General features: G+C 42.6%; 1 protein-coding gene and 1 pseudogene across 1 annotated transcript; one reads left to right on the plus strand and one right to left on the minus strand.

Moving 5' to 3' along the window:
- Window positions 1–12,520: 12,520 nt before the first annotated feature.
- On the minus strand, window positions 12,521–14,436 carry LOC140372566 (dynein axonemal intermediate chain 1 pseudogene; annotated as a pseudogene).
- A 1,530-nt stretch (window positions 14,437–15,966) lies between these two features.
- Window positions 15,967–18,318, plus strand: LOC140370572 (armadillo repeat-containing protein 3-like). Its single transcript, XM_072457758.1, has one exon. The coding sequence runs from the start codon at window positions 15,967–15,969 to the stop codon at window positions 18,298–18,300; it is 2,334 nt and encodes a 777-aa protein (XP_072313859.1). The 3' UTR covers window positions 18,301–18,318.
- The last annotated feature ends 4,219 nt before the right edge of the window (window positions 18,319–22,537 follow it).

Here is a 22,537-nt window from a genome sequence, read left to right on the forward strand (position 1 = left end):
GTAATTTCCAATGGGCTTTCGGAAAGGGGGAACAAAGCCTTTTTTGTTTGTGCAATGTTAGCAATTTCCCCATGCAAATTACATGGAGTATAGGCTCAGAAACAAGAGAGGTGTGCATGGATGGTTGTTTCCATATTCATATGTTTATATAGTCTCAAGTAAATTACCATTTTTTGGTTTTCTTTAACAATTGATTGATTTTGTGGTCACCTTGGGGAAATTGTATTTGTGTTACTATTAATGGCGGTTGGCAGCCAACTGAAAGGTGCATTTACCGCCACCTATTGGATTGAGTGCGGATACAGGGTTCAGAATAAGTGGTATCGCATCGCAAAATGCAACGCAATTTCTCTCAAATGCGATGCGTTCGTCAGAAAAAAGTGCTTTTGTATCGCAGCTTTTGCGATACAAAAATGTGTGTTCAATTGGATAACCAAAGCGCCTAAAAGTACTGATCACTCGTCAATCGATCGTCAATAACGGCATGACACATGTAGGACGCTATGTTGTAGAAAGACAGTTCGAGCTGACGCAGAAGAGGACAGAAATCTACGGGAGACGAGAGATGCGATGCGCTCCGTTGCGCTAATAAACAAACGCACGTCTGTGTTGTATCAGTCCACACGGGGGGTGCACATGCGCACTTCCGCCTGCGTTCTCAAATCGCCGAAAAATCGTCCATTGCGCCTTTAATATGTAAATGAGACTCCTGCAAATAGTCATCTGATTGATGATGATATGGAAGAAAGTTGTAAATAAGGCCATCTGACTTTGTGTTGATTAATTTCAACAATTAATTTTATTTGCAAGTTTTATTTAAAGATTTTTTTTTTTTAAAAGTGTTTAAAGTTAATTTGTTAAGAGTTTTCTTTAATAGAATGTTTACAAATATATTTAAATAAATGATCGTATTATATCAATGGAAAATATTGATTGTTAGTCACTTTCGTGTTTTGCTATGCATTTATGAAATTGCTATACAAATTTCGAAAAATTAACGGATTGTTTAGCAGCACCGCTATACAAGTGAAAATCCTTGATCTGAGCCCTGGGATAGGAGATCAACGGAAACCATAATACCAAAAGGAAATTGTAGTAAGTAACTATAGCCTTACATGATTTGTGCAACTGGATTGTAAGAGGACCATCAAACTACTTATCTCTATCTGATAAAGATGCCGTCCAGTATCACAACGATTCCAATAATCCTGCCAAAGTTTATATACATGACTTAGTAATACTCTAGCACACTAGCACACTCTAGATCTCATAATTACAAAGGGGGTAAATATTTCAAATGTAGTCGATGCTGCTCTGTCTGATCATGTCTGTGTCTTCTTTGACCTGTCTGTTTCTCCCAAACCACTGGCTGGTCCTGCAGTTGTTCAGAGGAGACACATAAGTGATGGCACAGGTGCACTGTTTATGGAAATGATAAACTTTGAAAATATCTCATGTTCTAATGTAAATGATTTGTTGAACTCTGTTACATCTAGTGTTTTGAATGTTCTAAACACTATTGCCCCTATGAAGGGTAAAATGGTTAAAAATAAGCAAAAGGCGCCATGGAGAAATTATGATTCGGTCAGGGCACAGAAAAGGGAGTGCTGCAACAGCTCACAGATTTCCTCTTAATAAACAACTCATTTGATGTTTTTCAGTCAGGTTTTAGACCTCATCACAGCACTGAGACTGCTCTTGTCAAGGTGACAAATGACATCTGCCGGAACACTGACACGGGCAAAGCCTCATTCTTAATTCTGTTAGATCTGAGTAGGGATGCGTACCGCTATGACGGACCGGATCTGGACTTGTAAAAACATTTTGGTTCAGGTCCAAAAAAACCGAAACCCCGGTGATTCGGTTCTGGACTCATAATACAGAATTCTAGCACTCACATACTATATTCTTTTCGTTCTAGAATCTAGACAATCTTAAACCTTCCATTGATCGCGAAATTCGATCAATAGCGCATACGGACCCTAATTAGCGACGCTAGCGTCTTCCAGGCATAAGTTGAAGCCGGCGAAATAAGTTTAAAGATGCGAGAGACAGCGCGGAACCGTGTATCCACATGTGAACATTGAAGCGGCAGCCGGTAAGATCGCTGGCTTTATCTGAACTGTTTCAAACTGGGGCCGCCGCGTGCGATGTTGTGATTGTTACGTCATAAGGCGCTGGTACAGCTGGCAGCCCGGTGTAAACGCTCTCTCTTCTTTCTCACACTTATTGTGCTTTATCTCCTATATTTTGTAAATATAGTTAGTATATTTTTTCTATTTTACTGTACGATAGGGACACGCGCTGGAATAGTTTTTTAATTCAACTGTTTTTGACTTTTTTCGGCTGGATTTGAGCGTTTTTCGTTGCGTTCGTTGTGTTGTTGTGACGTGAGCTAGCTCCGAGTGAGCCCACCAGCCCCCTCCCCGCGCCCTCCGGCCGCGCTAAAGTACGGCGTGTCGTTGGTACACGTTTATATACACGTTTATATGAAAGAGGAACTTCACGAACGATCGGGACACGCACTGGAATCGCTTTAAATTAACTTGTTTTGACTTTATTCGGCTGGATTGAGTGTTTTCGTCGTGTCGTTGCGATGTGTCTTGGCTCTGAGTCCCCCCGCTCGGGCCCCGCCCCCCGGCTCCGGCCCCGCCCCCCGGCTCCGGCCCCGCCCCCCGGCTCCGGCCCCGCCCCCCGGCCGGCGCCGTACCGCGTTTACACAAAGGAGGAACTCATGAAACTGCGGAGAACAGTCGTCTTACCCGGAGATCGTCACGTTATCCCGTCGCAATACTGACCTAACCTAATACTGATGTGCAATTCTGTCATATGTGCAATTGCTGTTGGAATTCATGTGCAATTCATGTGCAATTACTGTGAAATTCATGTGCAATCTATGTGCTGTCGTGACACATATTCATGTGCAATTACTGTCTGGATCACATGCAATGGTATTTATTTATTTATTTATTTATAGGAGATCTTCTACTGAAAGTGTTTTTCAGACTTCCTATAAGTGATCTGTTCTTCTGTATCTACCTCTGTATCTACCTGCGTTGCACCAATGAAATTTCCCCATGTGGGACAATAAAGGAATATCTTATCTTATCTTATCTTAATGTGCTGCGGGCGTGTTAAAGGGAAGGGGTCAGCGTGGTCTGGGTGTAAATATGAATGAAATAAGTGTTATGTTGTGGTGTGATGTATTTGGCATTAAGTAAATACAAAGTAAAGTCAAAGCAATATTGCTTAATTGCTGCCTTCATTAATTGGAGTATATATTTTGTAATAGTATTCAGTATTTGTATTCTACAGTTGTTAAATATGGTCTGGTGTTTAATGCTGCTAATATGATGTATTATTTTGATTTGTTGTGTAAAATATTTTCATATTCTACTTTTGATACTGCTAAGTTGATTGCTTTATAGTGATTCAAGTTGACTTTTATGCTAGTTTTTGTAACACTGTTGTAGCATATGTGAGAATATGCCACTGGGCTAGATCAGAAGGTTCGACTCAGGGAGGTGCATGCAAGCAATAATACAAAAAACAGTGAATCAAAGTGCGGCTGTGCCTTATATATTTACAGTGACCAACATACCAATATTTACAATATATACGATCTGCAGATTTCCAATGGTATACTGAAGCGTATTACAATTTATGGTGGGTTTCCTCGTGGGTGGTACGGCGTTGTTCTACTCTTGAGAATACCAGCAACTTCACATAATTCTTTAATTAGTTTAGACTCAAAATCTGCCCCCTGGTCTGTGTGGATTCGCTCGGGGATGCCATAATGAATAATGAAATTCTCCCACAAACATTTGGCTACAGTCTTTGCTTTTTGGTTAGGTGTGGGGATGGCAAATGCAAATTTTGTGAAATGATCAGTCAAGACCAAAATGTCACGGGTGTTGCTGGTGTCAGGCTCAAGACTCAAGCGGACGTGTTGCTTTAATGTTGACAAGTGGAGCAGCTCTTTCAGGCAGTGCTTTCCGACGGACACAACGACCGCAATTTTTGATCTTTTGCTCCACATCTGCTGCCATTTTCGGCCAATAAAATCTTGTTCGTACCAGGTCAAGGGTACGTTCAATCCCCATGTGACCCATGTCATCATGAAGATTTTTCAGAACCACTGGACGCAGTTCTTCAGGGAGAATAAGTTGATACGCAATATTTTCATCATCTCGCCTCTTCCTGTACAACACTCCGTCCATCAGCTCCATCCTTGACCATTCTCTTAACAAGAGTGGCAGTTCAGGGAGTTCAGCCCTTGCGGTTGGCGGAGGCTTTTCACCCGTTTCGAGCTGATGGATTAACTCTCGGATGCATGGGTCAGCGTGTTGCTTTTCTTTAACATCGAAGGCAGGAATGACTGGCAAATGGTGTATACCTCCACAGCAATAATCGTCCGGAATAGTGTCAGCTGTGACGGACATTGACTCCACATAAGTGAACCCTTGGTCATGTGTAGAGCGGACATAATGACCTTGGCATATGGCATTCACAATGTCTTCTGAAATCACTTCAAAGTCAGCGGCATGCTGAGTTATGAATTGATTTACAATCTCATGGTCTTGCAGGATGTCGTCACTTGAAACAATGAGGACGTCTGGAGAGAGCATCTGCGTCCTTGTTCTGTGTTCCAGCCCGGTATTGGATTTTGAAAGAATAGGTAGACAAAGCAGCCAACCAACGATGTCCTGTAGCGTCCAGTTTAGCAGTGGTGAGGAGGTAGGTGAGGGGGTTGCTGTCAGTAACCACTGTAAAGTTTGATCCATAAAGATAATCCTGAAATTTTTCCGTTACACTCCACCTGAGGGCAAGAAATTCTAGTTTATGTGCGGGGTAACGGCTTTCACTTTGCGACAGTCCACGGCTGGCGTAGGCTATGGCCCGAAGCTTCCCCTCCTGCTCCTGGTACAACGCTGCTCCCAGTCCCGTCACACTAGCGTCCGTATGGAGAATGTACGGATGAGTTGGATTTGCAAAACCAAGCACTGGAGCAGTGGTCAACTTTACGATGAGTGCGTCGAAAGCGTCGTGACATTGGCTAGTCCACCTTTCCCCGAATGGCTGGTTCGGACTATACAGTGATGATTGTGGTCTAGAGTTCTTTGACTTACGAGCTGGTGGGTATCCACGAGTCAGGTCATTTAGTGGTTTGGCAATGACGGCGTAGTCTCGTATGAATCGGCGATAGTATCCGGCAAAACCCAGAAATGATCTTAACTGCTTAAGTGTCGTGGGAATTGGCCAGGTTTTTATGGCTTTGATCTTTTCTGGGTCTGTTTCCACACCATTTTCAGATACTATATGTCCCAGATATCGGACAGATGTCTCGAAAAAACGACCTTTCTCTGTTGATAATTTTAGTCCATATTCCCCCAATCGCTTAAAAACTCTAAGAAGCCTCCGCTCATGCTCCTCCAAAGTGTCAGAAAAAATTATCAAATCATCTATAAACACCAGCACCTCTTTCAAGTGGAGATCTCCCATGCATCGCTCCATCAAGCGCTGAAAGGTGCTGGGTGCGTTTGTAATCCCTTGTGGCATGCGATTAAACTCCCAAAACCCAAGGGGGATCACAAATGCAGTTTTCTGTTTGTCCTCCTCATCCATCTCTATCTGGTAGTATCCACTCTTTCGATCCAGCACGGAGAACCATTTTGACCCAGTGAGGGCAGAAAATGATTCTTCAAGATTTGGTAAAGCATATGCATCTTTAATGGTTTGAAGGTTCAATTTGCGATAGTCTATGCATAACTGCACATCACCATTTTTCTTCCTCACCACCACTACAGGGACGAGAAAGGAGAAGTAGATTCCTGTATGACTCCGGCCTCAAGAAGGTCACGTAGATGGCGTCTGACAGCTTCGATATCCTGTGGGTGAATTGGCCGAGCACGCTGCTTCACCGGTGTGGAGTCGTGAAGTGGGATCTTATGCTTTACAGTAGTGGTACATCCAAAATCTAAGTCATGTTGAGAAAATACCTCCGACACAGTGTTTAGTCTCTCTGTGATCCTCTCTTTCCATTCAGCTGAAAGAGGCGAATCTCCAAAGTTGATGTTTGATTTGGATGATGGAGTTGTAGAATGGTTTGTCACCTGATGTTCGGTTAAAATGCAATGATAGTCCTCTAAATCAGCGATCACACTCAGTGGGGGGATAAAAGTGTCCCATTCGGATTCATTTGAAATTACTACCGGAACCTTAAATGGAGGTAGAGCTGGAAGCATGATGAGACAGCTGCTGATGTATTATTCCACCAGGCAGAGCAGAGGCAGGATGTTGCAAAAGGACACTGTGGCTGGGTGGTGGAGAAGAGACTTTAGCAGAGCCCTCGATGACAATGGTGCGACCCGCCGGAACGCACACTGGTGCCTTGTTGTTAAGTCTCACAACGCCTATTTTGCCATAGTCCTTGCATTGCTGTAACAGCTGTAATGTATTTAAAACCGCTCTGTAACCCTGGGCATTCGGCTGGAATGCTGAATGACAGCACTGTCCATATAGTGTCTCTAGTGTGTTCATGCCGATGAGGATAGGAGTTGCGATGTGTGGGCTTGCATCCGGAACAACTAATGAAAGTGTTGAAACAATTTCCTTTTCGCCCACAAAGTCTTTAGAAAACTCAATGGAGAGCTCTATGTACCCAAGGTATGGAATGGTTTGTCCAGCAGCACCCTCAATTTGCAGAAGATCATGGAGTGGCTGGATTGGTTGTTCGTAGAGGTGTTTATTGTAAAAGGATGCAGATACTGTGGTCACCTGTGACCCTGTGTCGAGCAGGCACTTATGGGTTTGACCAGCAATACTGACCTCTGCAGTGCATCGGGATCCAACAAGCCCACAGGGAATTTTTGGTAATAACCCCGGACCAGTTTGCTGTGAATTAACACTGTGAATATTCCTTTTCTTGGGGGTCCTGCACAGCTCCTGTATGTCCCTCCACAGGAGCTGAGATTAGTTTAAATGTCCATTGGTTGCCTGATGGCACCGCTGCCATTTCTGTTTCCTCTCATTAAACTGTTTACGTTTTGTATTTACAAGCTCTTCATTTGGTCGATTCTCACACTGTGGTCGGATTTGTCCATCTTCACCACATCGGAAACAAAATCCAGGCTTGGGGCTTGGAGACGATGAATAAGATGTAGTCCGAGCAGGTCTGGAATTTTGACTTGACTGCTGGATTCTTGGAGTAAATGAGTGGTGGTTGGACTGGGTAACCCGGGAAGCAGTCAGCGCAGCCAGTTGCTGTTGTACCTCAGCCATTTGCTTGGTGAGCGTCGACAGGGCAGCAGAAACATCACTTCCTTCGACGGCGAACTGTGCTTGAGGGGCGACACGTCTTGATGTCCCAAGATGTTGTTTCATCCTCTGCACCTTACTTGCTTCACGATCTTCTTCAGTCCTCAATAGTAACAACAGCTCCGCAAAAGAAGGTGGGTTTGATTTCCGCTGTTTTAACTGGAGCTCAGAAATGAGGTTATTATCCCAGCACCCCCTGCAGAATTGGCTCAGCAGGTGCCTGTTGATGTCCCTTGGTTTTACTCCTCCCCGCTTTACAGCAAGACTAAGTGCTACTTGCAGTCGCTGTAAATAGACGGATGGCTTCTCACCAGAATCTTGCAAAGTGTCCATAAACATTATGTAAAGTTCTTCCCCATCTTGTACAGTTCCAAAGGCAGAATCTAAATGTTGAATAAATATTTCCGCAGGCAAATCTACACCGAGATGTTTCAAAAGGTCCACAGCAGGCGGCAGTAGGCTGTCAAGGATCTGCCGTGTTCTTTGCATTTCAGATGCAGCAGGGTCTTTCAAGATAATATCCACACTCGAACGCCATACGTCATAATCCACTTCATGCTGTGGTCGGGGGGTTCTTCCGGAAAACATTCGTAATCTGTGTGAAGAACGCACATCGTCACTTTTTACAATGTGTTCCACCACATACCTCTGTATTCCAGGTGGATTCAAATCCTCAGGAGACATGGTGATTGTGGGGTGTCTTTGTCCCATTCCAGCTGCAGCAGGTGTGGTAACCAGTTCAGAATCAGCAGCCATTTTGTATTGTGGTGGTGTTGAGGGATCAGACATTTTGAATTCTGTGGGGTGTTCAGGTTTAACAGTGCGCATCTCAGCAACTGCTTCATTTATTTGGGTCATTAATTCTTGTAAAACGTCAGTAAAGTCCTGGCCAGACAATTTTGCCACTTCTTTTAAGTCAGCTAAATAAGTCAGAGTCTTATCACAACCTACATTAGCTGCATAAATCTTGGATAAACTCTCCACACAATATTCATTTTCCTCTGGTTTAAACGTGTAAGGCAGAATAGGTGTTAAAAACTCAAACGCAGAACTAGTTTTAAACTCGACCACTAATTTCTTGTGAAATTCACTTTCGGGTGAATCTACTTTAACTGAGCGTTCTATGGCCCCGTATTGTAGCAGGAAGTCTTCCACTTCCTCTGCATCACAATTTGGTATCCCGCTCATTAGCACTGAGTTAGGGATTTTAACACCGAGTGAGTCCAACACATTCATTATTGATTTAATTTGGTGAGTCTGAATGAAATTAAATTAACTAGCAATGTATCATATACTTAACATGACCTCCTGGCTAGCTCGCCATGTTTTTCTTATGTTGCATAAGTGAGAATATGCCACTGGGCTAGATCAGAAGGTTCGACTCAGGGAGGTGCATGCAAGCAATAATACAAAAACCAGAGAATCAAAGTGCGGCTGTGCCTTATATATTTACAGTGACCAACATACCAATATTTACAATATATGCGATCTGCAGATTTCCAATGGTATACTGAAGCATATTACAATTTATGGTGGTATCAATAACAATCCAAGTTTCAATAATGTTCAGTGCAAGACATCCAAGGTAGAAAGCACACACACTCATAGTAACACTTGCACATCTCAATGAAAATAGTACAAATGTCCATAAAAGAAGCAACCGAGTTCTTGTATTGTCCAAAAATATAGCGCTGTGACTGAGGGGAGAGTTCGCAAGGTGTGTGGTGTCTTTCGGGTGGGAGTGGACGGCTGAATCAGCCCCTACCATACCGCAGGTGGCTCATGTTGGAAAGTTTGTAGTTTTGTAATGTTCAGTGTTCAGTTCTGGTTCTGGGTCCAGGCTGGTCTCAGCTCGCCATCAAGTTAATCCTTCGTTCTGGTACCCCACTGGGCACACCTGGCCTGCGATCAATAAACAGGTCCATCAGTGTAATACCCAACATTTAGCTAGCTTCTAGGTTCTTTGGTTCATCTCTTTAAATTACAAGTAATGCAGTAAATACTTATTACATTCAGTTGTACAAATACATTTAAATAAACACTTGAATAAATACCTGTTTAGATAAATAATCTGTTGGCACGGCAATGAATATATATATATCAATAATCAAAGCAATATGCATCACAACAAGAAGACACAGACAGACAACTCAGACAGACTCACCAAATTCCACGTTTTCCTGCGCGCTACGAGTCCAGCATCAGCGGCGGTTGATAAAGCGTCTGGTTCAGCCGTCCTGTCGCCTCTACCAACCCCGTGCCCGGAGAGGCACACAGGAAGCTGATATTGAACCGGCAAGCGCGTGATTAGCTAAAGTGACGCAGTGCGTGTGTGACGCGCAACATACGTAAACCACGTGACAAGAAGGGGTACTGGGAGTTGTAGTTTTTTTCCTATTTGCAATAAAAGTACGTGGGTTACACTGTCATTTTACACTGTTACTTAATGATTTACACTGGTGTATTGTCTGTTTGAAGGTTTTTACCTGACTTTTGATGCCAATGGATCTGCAACAATAAAGAGTGGAAATGTATCTAAAGACAAAATATTGTATCAGATGAAACAACTACTTTGACCCTTGACCCAGACTGACCCTGTCAACAATACTCAACATGCTCTTGTTGTTGAGTTGAGTCTTGAGTTGTTCCTCAAGTAATGTGTGTTAACTGTTAGTTAAGCTATAGTTTAACAGCTAGCTCTTAGCTTGTGATTTTTAAGTTGTAACTTCTGTTAAAAACAGTGAATAAAGCAGACAAGTTGAGTTTATTTCACTCTGCAGTTAAGCCTTGTGTTTGATAGTCGTCCTTGTTCAAGTGTCTTCAACTTAATTTAGCGAAATAGCTTATGTTATGCTGTTATAACATTATGCAAATATGGCAGAGGTTTAGGTTCAGGTCCGGACCTAATGAGTCCGGACCTGAACCTAAACCTCTGGCTTCGAATCCGGACCTGAACCTGAACGTGGGTTTAGATATGCTTTTGACACTGCTTTTGACACTGTCGACCAGGAAGTTGGATGGACCAGTGTGAGTCCGGACTCCAGCTGTGCTGGAGGAGTCAGCGGTATAGTTATCTGCTATAGTTATCTGAATAACTTGTCTGGGAAGTGCGTGTCTTTAGCAGCGCGTCCTCTGGGGAGAGGACGTACTGCGAAAGAGCCCGCTGTGGATCCACAGTGCGGTCCGGTGAGCAGCGGTGAGCAGCAGCACGCACGGGCACTTTAGATAATGCTACTATCGGACTTGTGGACTTTCGGACTTGTGGGGTGGAAGCCCACTAGTAATTTGTAGTTTTGAATTAATACAGTAAGGAACCTCGTCAACATTGTATTTCATGGGAAATATTCCAGTTTAAGACGCACCATTCAGAAAGTGTCGATGTCCAGTCGCCATCTCATTCTCGTCTCCTCATCATCATTCTCATTGACTCTATTTTCATGGTCCGACGAGGCGTCAGGCTCAAATATATGAGGTAACAGGATGCTGTTTGTTATCCGTTGAAATCCGCTCACTTGATGAGGATTCACTCGTATTTTGGTCACTATCACTATCAGTGCAAATATCCTCAGTGTTGACTAGACAATGTCCCGGTGTGACGACACATTTCCGGGTTAGGTGAAGGCAAAAAGACGGCAGCAGCAAAAGAGCGTAATTCTTTTAAATAATAGTTTATTTTTTTATCAATAGGATCTGTATATATTAAGACTTGGATACTAATGACCAACGAGGACTTGAAAGCACAATTACAAATAACTTTGCAGCCTATCTTTAAGGGAGATGCCCTTATGCCCTTTGAAGAAATAAATATCTTGAGATTTCTGTACGGACAGCTTAAATCCCCAATTCAGAGTCCTCTGCTCCACCTGCTGTATTTCTCTGCATTTTCTTCTCTTAGAAGCATAAAGGCTTCTTTCAACAGATTGATCTACATCTTTAAATGTGTCATTCATCATGACATTGAACAAGATAGGGCTGCACACACTTCCTTGTGGGATTCCCACTCTGGTTTGAATTCGTCGGCCAGACAAGAAACTCCTAACCCAGTTTAACAACTTTCCCTTCACGCCACACTTAAGCAACTTGATAAGGAGCCCTTCCCTCCAAACCATATCGTATGCTTTCTCAACATCAAAGGATACTGCATTAGCTATTTTTCTGTTAGTCTTGGCTAATTGGAGTTCCGATTTTAAACATAATATAGAATCCATGGTATTTCTGCCCTTGTGGATGCCACTTTGGTGAGAAATTCTGACTTTCCAAGAAGTGATTCAACCGCTCGGTAACCATGTGTTCCATGGTTTTCCCTAGTTGCGACGCCAAGGCAAATTGGCCTATAGCTTGATGGGTTAAATGAAGGTTTTCCTGGTTTTAGTGTGAAAAAAAAAAAAAAAAAAAACACTTCAAGCACCAGTGTTATGTTATACTACTATGATGTAATTCCTCAATCGTCCAGAAGTGGTCCATGGGTGAGAGTTTTAGAAAAAAACAACTACCTATGACTTCTCAAAATGTAAATGTATAATTTTGATTTTATCCCAAGTGCTGTGTATTGATAAACATGAAACAGCTTGTACTAACAGACACTATCATAGCTTTGTTTTGCGAAGTCTGTCGGCTCAAAGTTACCATCACTGGAAATATGGCGGTTTATCACAAGACCAAGTCAGCATTTGGTATTTCGGTTTGAATCAGCTTTTGGCCATCTTGTTTTCACTTGAGTCTGTGTTCACTCTTATCCAATCATCTCGCTCAAAAGCGTTCCTTGAGCCAAAGTCAACCAGACCACTTAGTAAGCTGATACCTCGCAGGGTCCACTTTAAACCAGTGGAAGTATGCCTTCAGAGGAGTGTGAAGGAACAGCCAATTGCAGCTTTTAAAACAGATGTGTCAAACTCATTTTGGGCCACGTGCCAAATTTCCATGCTCAGGCTGGGTCACGGGCCAAACATAACATAAAAAAATAAAACAATGAAAACTAAATGCTTCGCATGGCAAGAAGACATTGCGATGCTAAACAGACTCTTGCTCCCTCATCACACCTAAGTACCCATTACAGGCCTGTTAGGATACAAAGAATAGTATCAAACGAAACTGCACAGCTATTACTAGAAAGTTCCACCCCAGTTGGCAGGGCCTACTCAGAGTAGAATAAATATAAGAGTTCTAAGACTAGATCCGCAGATTGAGCTCCCGTTAGCTCTTGCTAGCTCTTTGCAAGTGTCTTAGCTGTTGCCCTTGTGCTCCGGCTCCGAGACAGAAGCCTCTCAATCTTTGCCACTTAAGCCTTAGGATCTTTGGGTTGCTTCTTCCTCTTTGGCTGCTTCCTGAGGTTTGGAGACAGTTTGAAGCTGGACACATGTCCACAACCCACAATGAGCACAGGGTGCACTGGGTTGAATAGGACAAGCGCCAGGTGTTTCTTGGTCGTGATTTGATGCTGACACAGAGCCTGGTATTTGTTTGAACCCAGGTCATGCGGTCATGGCGAAGAACACAGTGGAGGAGTACAGAGCCCAGGACACGTTGCCCACAGCCGAACACAGGTCAAAGGTGAACATGGGAGTGCTGATGGTGTGGTCCCAGATCTTCACAGTCCAGTCTGAGCTGCAGGACATGAAGACCTTGGGATGGAAATGGTTCCATTTCACATAGTCTACAGGCATGACATGAGCATCGTACAAGTCCAAATACTGACCTGAACACTTGTAAATCTTTCTTGTTTCGGTTCCCATGAGGAAAAGGTGGTCGGTTTTTTTGTGGAAGTCGAAGGATGTGAGACAAGCATTGATGTTCTCATCCTCAGACGTCACTGTCAGGCGGATAATGTCTGTGTGAACAATCTCATTCTTCATCAGAGTCCAGTAGACTATATAACCACCAGAGGACACAGAGAAGAAGTTATGGTTGTTGTCCTCGTCATCGTTCTGCCATCGAACCAGCCACACGGGGTTGATGTGCTTGCCCGTCTTGGCTATGATCTTAAACGCCGGCTCGGAGCTTCTCACTTGGGGGTTGAACACGGCCACAGAGCCATCGTCGAAGCCGACTGTTGCCAGATGGGGGCTCTGCTCGTACACGTCCAAGCACAGCACGCTCGCCAACATGGGAAATAACGGGTACGACAGGTTTTTCAGCGAGTTCAGCAGGACGCGCAACTGTCTGTTAAACTCGTATGATCCCATTCCAAAAGCAAAAAGATTGGGATATTTCTTATTTCAGCAGAGTGTAGTGACTGAGTTTCTTGTCCTTTTCAAACTGAAATTTCCACATCCCTCTGGATGTCCATTGTCCGCCGGGTCCTCAAAGTATTTAAAATTCTGAAGAATCGGGTTAAACAAGTTCTGGTTCACCATCCGCTCCAGGATCTTTGCCATTTTGGACATTTTGTTCAGACCATTATTCTGTGAGTCTTTTTCACCTTTCTGCTTTGTTTTTGTTTGTCTTTGTTTCCCTCTTGTTTCAATGAATAAGAATAGTTAGAACAAATCAAAGTTTTATTTTCTAACAGTACAATTCTAATACAGATCAACAGAGCGCTTACCAGCTGTCCCTAACGAATGTGGAGGCGACTTACTCGGGCAGTCTGGACGGGCCTATTTCCCTGCACTAGGTCTGATAGCTTGGCTTTGCTTCCGCAGAAGGTTGTTGAGTGTCTCCAAGGCTCATTGAAGTTGAACTGTTTTTTGAGTTTCGGTTATTTTCGGTCCAGTTTTGATGCAACGCTGTCTGGTCTGTCTTTTGCGTCCTCTCTTCCACAGGAGTTTGTAGTTTTTTCTGTTTCATGTTCCACTGCAGCCTCCTCAGCCACCGTGAATCCTTCTTTGGCCCTGAGTCTCTGTGCCTCCTCTGAGACCTGGCGCAGCAGACTTGGATCCAGAACAAAGTGAACTGCGAGCTGATCCACTTTGATGGGTTTGAACGAGCTCTGCTTCAGCTGTAACGTATGATGTGGTCTGGAGTTGTTGATGAGGGTTGATGACCGTGAGGGATCTTGGTGAGCTCTTCCTTCAGCTCAGCCTCGGAGAGCTCCTGCTGGTTGTTGGGCTTCACTGCAGTAATGTGGTTCAGATCGTCTCTAAGGTCTGCAGCCTCCAAACGGTCTCTTTTTTTTTGCTCCTTTCATTTCCCCTTTGTTTGCCCTTTCATCTTTGATTGTTTGATACGTCCGGTTAATGTCCCACACTCACGCTTTAGTTTGAAGTAAATGTGAATTAAAAGCTGTTAAATATTTGTGTTTGTGTGATGTTGTGCGTACGTGACCAGATTGTGGTTGTTGTGTTGCTTTTAATGGCGGTTGGCAGCCAACTGAAAAGTTGCTGTCATGGAATTAGACAAACACCGATGCTATTCCGTAACACATCGAGAACACAATTCAACTTAGAATATGAAACGACACAGAAAAATCAGACATTTGTATGACAAGCTTAGGAGAAAACGCTGGGCTGTGTCAGCCAGGCCGTTGTAAGGAGCCTGGCTGACCCTCCTGCGCCTCACCCTGTTTTTTCCCATGCTGGTTGGTTTTATTAGATATTCTGGAATAGGCGGGTCACATTTCTCATTGGTCAGCTTCACATCAAGGCACTTGGTATTTTTCCTAGAGATCAAGCCTTGGGTAAACATTACCCAAACTCCTCTGGGCTGTCACACCCCCTCCTGGGGTAAACATCCTTTGGCCAATCTTTACGACCCCTTCACCAATGCAGTTTGCACACACCCGTTCTTCTCTTAGACTAATGATGCAGATAAAATATCACCATTATGCAGATAAAATACATCACAGAAATATAATCATATATTCACATTTTATCACAGTTGCATTTACCGCCACCTTCTGTAGTTGTACGTCTTCTAAGTATGTGTTTTACTCTATACCGTAAAAAAAGAGAGAAAGGGAGAGAAAAAGAGAGAAACAAAGAAAGAAAGAAAGAGAGAGAGAGGAAGTCAGCGAAAGAGATAAAGAGAGAGAGAAGAAGAGAGCATTGTTGCTTGTTGACATTGTTGTTGTTGTTGTTGTTTTATGGCGGTTGGCATCCAATTGTTGCATTACCGCCAGACTTTATTCCTCAGACTTTTCGACATTGTTAGAATGAAAATGTAATCATTGAAATGATGATGTCATATAGCCCTACACTCACTTTGAGTGTGTGAAAAGAGTTGTAGTTCTTCAACTCAGTGCTGGCGGCAATGTAACCCCTGGCGGCAAAAAAAGCTGGTCGGACTCTGAAAAATGAAGTCTAAAGAATAAAGTCTGGCGGTAATGTAACACTCGGATACCAGCCGCCATAAAACAATAACAACAACAACAACAACTTGGATACAAGCCGCCATAAAAAAAAACAATTTTCTTAGGTGTTTTATGTCTTTTTCTTCTTCTGTCAGTGTTACATTACCGCCACCTACTGTACTTGTACGTCTTCAAAGTATAGGTTTTATTCTATACAAAAAAAAAAAGAGGTGGAAAGGAAGAGAGGGATAGTTAGCTTAATTTAACTAAAGTTTGCCTAGTCTGGTGCTATGTTTGCATGAATCTACTTTAGAGTAAGACAGACAAAATATCACATTAGACAAATGTTGAACTGTGCTGTGTTTCCGAGGCTTTGTTAGTACGTAAAGTTTCGCCGGGTAAAGCCAACACTTCTATTGTGCACAATGGTAAAGAAGGGCAAAAAAGAAAGCGCAACTCCAGCAAACGAAACATTTGATCCACTTGTAGTTGAATGCAAAACTCCAGTCACAGTTGTTCTTCTACTGAGGTCCACTGAAGAAGACATCCTGATAAAAGCTTGTGAAGCCATTCATGCATTGGCTAAAAGAGGAGATGATAACAAGGTTTCACTCCTGGGACTTGGGGTCTTGGAGTCTTTATGTCAGCTCATCAATCATGGAAACAAGCTTGTCAGGCGCAACGCATTCATGGCCCTGGGCGTCATGTCCACCCACGCTGATGTGAAAAAGGCCTTGAAGAAATTGAACATAATTCCATCCATTATTGACAAGCTCTCTACTCAAGAAGAGACAGTTGTTCATGAGTTTGGGACCCTGTGCTTGGCTTCACTGTCTGTGGATTTTGTCAGTAAAGCACAGATCTTTGACCATAAAGGTTTGGTGCCTGTGATTCAACTTCTCTCCTGTCCTGACCCAGATGTTGTAAAAAACTCACTGGAGATCATTTACAATCAAATGCAGGATTCCCCAAGTCGCTTAGCCATACATGAACTTGGAGGCATACCCCACCTTCTGACTCAGCTAAAGTCAGAATTTCCTGTAATTCAACAACTGGCTTTGAAAATACTCCGGAATATCACAATAGATAAAGACACACGCATTACCTTTATCAAAGAGCAAGGATTTGAAAAGCTTGTAGATGTTCTTGACCAAAAGAACCTTCATGACCTTCATTCTCGCTCCTTAGATGTTGTTGCAAACTGTTTAAATGATAGTGAGTGTTTCCAGCTCATTCATAAAGGTGGAGGTCTGGCCAAGCTGATGGAGTTTATTCCCAGTCCAAAACAGCCAGAAATCCAAGCCAATGCTGTAAAATGTATTGCCAAAGTGGCTCGGAGCTCAGAGAATCGCAACATGCTTCATGAGCAAAATGTGGAGAAGGTTTTAGTGGAGCTCTTTTCTGTGAGTGACGACAGAGTAAAAGCAGCAGTGAGCCAGGCTGTGTCTGCCATGAGTGCCACACTTGCCAGTAAAGAAGTTCTCAGGGAGTTAGGTGCTATATCTGCACTGGTAGAGTTACTGAACTGTGGGGATTGGACTGTAAAGAGGAATGCATCAAGAGCACTCTCTGATCTTACGCACAACAACCTCCTTAATGTAATGGCTGTGTATGAGGCAAGAGGCCATGAACGTCTTGTCCAGCTGCTCACAGAAGAGTGTCACATGACTGTGGCAAATTCTGCTGCGACACTGAGCAACATGGCAGGACAGGAAGACATCCGTTACAGTATTTTATCGCAAAACGTTCTCCCAGCACTTGTGGACTCTCTGAAGTCAAAAAAATCTTATGTTCAGTCCAGCACAGCGTGCTGTGTGGCATCATTGGCATGTGACACAGCATCTAGGACAGAGTTTCAAACTGCTGGAGGTCTTCCACCACTGGTCAATTTATTGGATTCTAAATACAAAGATGTTCAGAAAATGGCTTGCTTGGCTGTCAAAGCATGTGCCTGTGATGAGCCATGTGCGGTGGAGATGTGTGTATTGGGAACTTTGGAAAAGCTTCAAAAGATCAACCGATTAGAAAACCAAAGAACTAGCTTTAGTAACATGGCCATGACGAACCTGCTGAACTCCAACCTGTCAGTGAAATACAGCCTGTTGGGCTTTTTGTCTCCCAATGACCATGTCTCGGATGGTTTTTATGATGCAGGGAAGACTGTGGCAGGTCACAGACACCTATCTCTGGAGGAGCACCTCTGTCAGCCTGTCAACCAGCACCGAGCCATTATTGTAATTAACACTGCAAAGCATGGAGCTGAACATAAAAGGGATGATGATAAACCCAAAGACAAGCCCCTTATTGAAATATATTACAAGAGTTTGAATGACTCTACACTGGAGGCTTTGGTTCAGGAGGCCAAAGAAAGGGTCCTGTTGATAGATGATAAAATGGAGCAATACTCTTCTTTGGCCAAGATGGTGAGCCAGGCCATGGGTGGAGCAGTGGACAGGGAAAATATGAACACATTCGAATTGACAATTGACCACAGCAAGCTCAAATTTCAACTTCAGTCAAATGTAGTTCCTATTGGTAGGATAAACAAAGGGACGTACTACCACAGAGCGCTTCTCTTCAAGTGCCTGGCAGACTTTATTGGACTGAGCTGTTCACTTGTCAGAGGCGAGTACAACCGGGCCTGGAACGAAGTTGTGTTGAATGGACCCCCACAGCGTTATGTTGTGGACCTCATGAACAACCCTGGAAGTCTCCTGAAAGTCAACACCCCAGTTGCAGTGCAATATCAAGACATATAAGATCACAAAAAACTACCAATTAAAGTCATCATATAAATAGAAAAGAAAAAAAGAATGGACACCACGAGAGACCAACGTCCTAAATCAACTTCACTTTCTCGTATTTCTCTGAATAGTAGAATGTTTTATACATCCTCAAAACATAATGGATATGTCTGTTGTTGTCAATGTAGGATGTTTTGTTCCGAGTTTGACAACTTTTACCATAAAATACATGGGATCTGCACGGTACATGGAGAAACTGAACATGCAGGCCATTTTAAGTGCTACTACCATGCACAGGGAATTTGTGAAAGAGCTCCTGGTGTCACACGGAAAGATAGTGTATATAAAAGGTCTACACACCTCTGTTAAAATGCCAGATAGTGTGATGCGATGATTGAAGAAAAATCTATTCTGAACTTTTTCCACCTTTAATTTGACCTAAAACCTATGATTCAGTTGAAAAAAATAACATCCATGGGGAGGGGGGAGTAAAAATAATAAAACAAGAATAACTAGATGCTACAATGGGAAGAAGCCATTGCGAGTGACTGCGTAATGCATGGCCATATTCTTTACAGTTGCCGTGACGATGATGACACAATCACCAACATTTTTTCATTAAAAGAGATAAGGAAAATTGAAACTTCTGATTGTTGGTCTGTTACTTTTTATGGCGGTTGGCAGCCAACCTCAAAGGTGCATTTACCGCTAGATACTGTAGTTGTAATTCCTCAAAGTTTGTGGTTTATTTCGTCAACAATGGTCCATTTGACGACAGAGGCTGAAAAAACTACACGATAGAGAAGAATCAGATGATGATTATCTACAAAATTAACTTTGAATGATGAAAATCGGACAAGAGATGTGATACATGCCGGAAAAAACTTTTCTATATTAACTAGATGCTGTACAATGGCAAGAAGCCCTTGTCCGATTTTGTCAGTTTGTTTAGTAGATAATAATCGTCTGATTCTTGCTATTATTTTCGGTTTACCTCACTCTTTTTTCTGGATCCGTCATCAAAGTCGCAGTTTATCTTTTTCATTATAAATAACCATAAATAACAATGCATCTAAAAACAGATTGCAATGCTATACATCTGATTTACCTTCTAATAAGATCAAAAAGGGTCCCTCGAGACCTGTTTGTTAGAAATATAATATTTATTATATAGCATAGTACCTATGATGTTTACTGACATTCACAGTTATCTTGACAAAATAGTGAATGTAGAAAAGCTGATGTCAGAAGCTTTTGTACATTCATAAATAATATACACCTAAATATAATTGGTTTAACTTTAGTTTGTGATTTTACTTTTCTACTATCATCATTTCTAAGCAGTCAATTAATGTGTTTTTGGAAATGCATTTGGGATCATTTCTCCTCAATGAATCTACTCTCTCTCGCCAAATTAATTAACCAATAGACAATACACAGCATACAGATATTGAATTGCTATGAGACAATGGTTAAATCATTCCCCAAGTAATACAAACATATGAATCCTTGTAAATCCAGTTGAAGAATCAGATTTTTTTTTCTTAATTAAAAAAACCCACACAATTTATCTTTAAGATTTGACTACTATGTGAATTCTGGAGTTTAATGGTGCATGCTGGGATAACTTTACGACATCTGCAGCTCTATTGCATAACCTCGTAACTTTGCATTTGTGTCAGCCTTAAAGGCGCAATGGACGATTTTCCAGCAATTTGAGAACGCAGGCAGAAGTGCGCATGCGCACTCCCCCGTGTGGACTGATACAACACACACGTGCGTTCGTTTATTAGCGCGACGGATCGCATCGCATCTCTCGTCTCCCGTAGGTTTCCGTCTTCTTATGAGACAGCTTTCTCCATCTTAATTTTGTCCCGTACACTGAGGGAACTATATTATCCATGCGCTTAGAAACGTGGGGATGAGCCGCACGCGGCTGCAGGTGAGCGGTAGGTGCGTTTTATGATTGATACGTGGCAGGACTAATCGGCAGTACACGCCACGAGGAAATGAGACTCAGATTTGGGTCAAAAAAATCGTCCATTCAACCTTTAACATCAGTCGTTCTTTAATTTCATGTATAACTTAAGCAAGGACTGAATAAGAATGTTTTCCTTTGCCTCTAGCTAAACCTGATCTTTACAGTCTCTCATCCTCCAGTATCTATCGCTTCTATGTGTATTATATACTTCCCCGCATTGTTTGGTGCCCTGAAATAGGAAGAGGAGTGTGTATGCTGCAGATAAGCACACAGATTTACCGCATTGAGCCGTGTGCATTTCATAGTTTTAACTTTTACTTTTCAGTCATTATCCCGGCCTTGGTTTATTTATTCTGCCTTGGGCTGATAACGCTAACAACAGGAGTTCCATGCATCCCCACACCTAGAAAGAGATCAACATGCATATTGAGAGATGTACACCAAATAGCCATTATGTACAAACATGTATGAACACAAACTTTTAAAATGTAAAAACAAGTCATGCTGATTTGGATAAATGGGAAAGTAAGTTATGTCTCTGTTTTCCCAGGGGTCAACACACAATCCTTTATTAAAAGAGCTGTACCTGCTGCACCTGAGCACCTCTAAAAATCTATTCCTCAATTTCTCATGTACTCCGAGCATTGGAGTTTATAAATGCTTTTCAGAACGTTGAGAGATCTGGGCGAGTTTAATTGCGGTTGGCAGTTGTATTTACCGCCACCTACTGTAGTTGCACATTTTCAAAGTATGTGTTTTATGCTATACTGTAAAAAACAAAAGTGAGATTCAGAATGCATCACGTCTAATTTTTTGACCCCAAGAGCTGGTTTTACAACATATGTTTACTGGAGCAGAACAAATATATGTATATATAATATGTATATATGTTTGTATGTATATACAGCATCTCTTAGGGTCAAAAGCGTTACCTGTGATGGCAAAACTTGCTCTGGCCTCTGAAAAGTTGTGAAAACTTATTACACTCCCAAAATACAAGTACAAAGCTTGAAAGTGACTCAACTCAAACTCAGTCAAGCATAAATCTGCACTGATAGCACACATCACTTAGGTGAGACAAAATGGTGTGTTCCCGGTTACCCGACGAACCTGGATTTCAAAATAATGAAAACCGACCTTAAAGGTCCCATAACATGCTAAATCGACTTTTCAGAGCTTTTAACCTTCTTACATTGCTATTTGTGCTTCATATATGTACCCAGAGTGTTTTTTTGATTGATTCCCGCTATATTACAGACTATCTCCTTTCCTCGAATCTCCAAACTGATGGGCGGTGGGGCAAGACCGCGTCATAAGGGCAAGCACGCGTCACCATCCCCCCTTCCCCCCTCCCCTCTCACCTACCGCCTCCCGCCCCCTTCCCCCCGGCTCCGCGCTGCTCCGCGCTGCGCTGCTGCAGGCTTGTCTCCCTATACAAGCCCATTCCGGAGTTTTTCTGCTTCGATTTACGACGAAACACGGCTCAAAGAGGCCCAAAACTTCATTAATGATATCGCACTCTTTACTATTATCACAATGGTGAAGGTTTATGTGGCAGCAACCGCGAAAATAAACGGAGAGAAGTTCTATCCAATACCGAAAAACCAGGAAATAAGAGCGCGATGGACATAAGACTTTTATTTATATATCTATATCTATATCTATATATATATATATATAGATATAGATATAGATATAGATATAGATATAGATATAGATATAGATATAGATATAGATATATCTGTTCTGCGCACGCTGTAGAAGTAGAATCAACACGTTTTTATTCAGTCTCAAAGTAGACTCTTTCTCACTCACTCCGCGCTGCTCCGCGGAGCTTACAGCACACAGCTGTGGGGCTACGTCACGGGTGGGCGGGGCACACACGCGCTCTGAGACTACGTCACGGGTTGGGCGGGGGAGCCAGATCGCTTTTCGCAAGGGTGGGGGCGAATATCAAACCAAGCCGTTTGCATTTCAGGGGTGGTGAGTGGGTCCAAGGTCTGGGTGATATTTCTTAACTATTGTGTTAAGGGTGTTGTATAACCCTAATTATTATCAATTATACACTTAGGATAGACTATGAAACGTGAAAAAAAGCATGTTATGGCACCTTTAAACATTTTATCGCATATTTACTGGCCGTACGTTTCAAGAATGTGAAATTGTGAGAGCAAATCTAAAAGCTGCAGGAAAAAAATCATTTGTGGGGATTGTAAGATATGAAAATTGCCGCACTTTTGATAGGATTCGTTTTACCTGCAGGTGCATCCA

Source organism: Eucyclogobius newberryi, unplaced genomic scaffold, assembly GCF_026437365.1.
Source record: "Eucyclogobius newberryi isolate DKJ021-1_F unplaced genomic scaffold, fEucNew1.0.hap1 SCAF_10, whole genome shotgun sequence".
NCBI lineage: Eukaryota > Metazoa > Chordata > Actinopteri > Gobiiformes > Gobiidae > Eucyclogobius > Eucyclogobius newberryi.

Excerpts from the sequence above, each read along its gene's own strand:
- LOC140370572 (XM_072457758.1), top strand. The coding sequence starts at position 15,967 with ATGGTAAAGAAGGGCAAAAAAGAAAGCGCAACTCCAGCAAACGAAACA.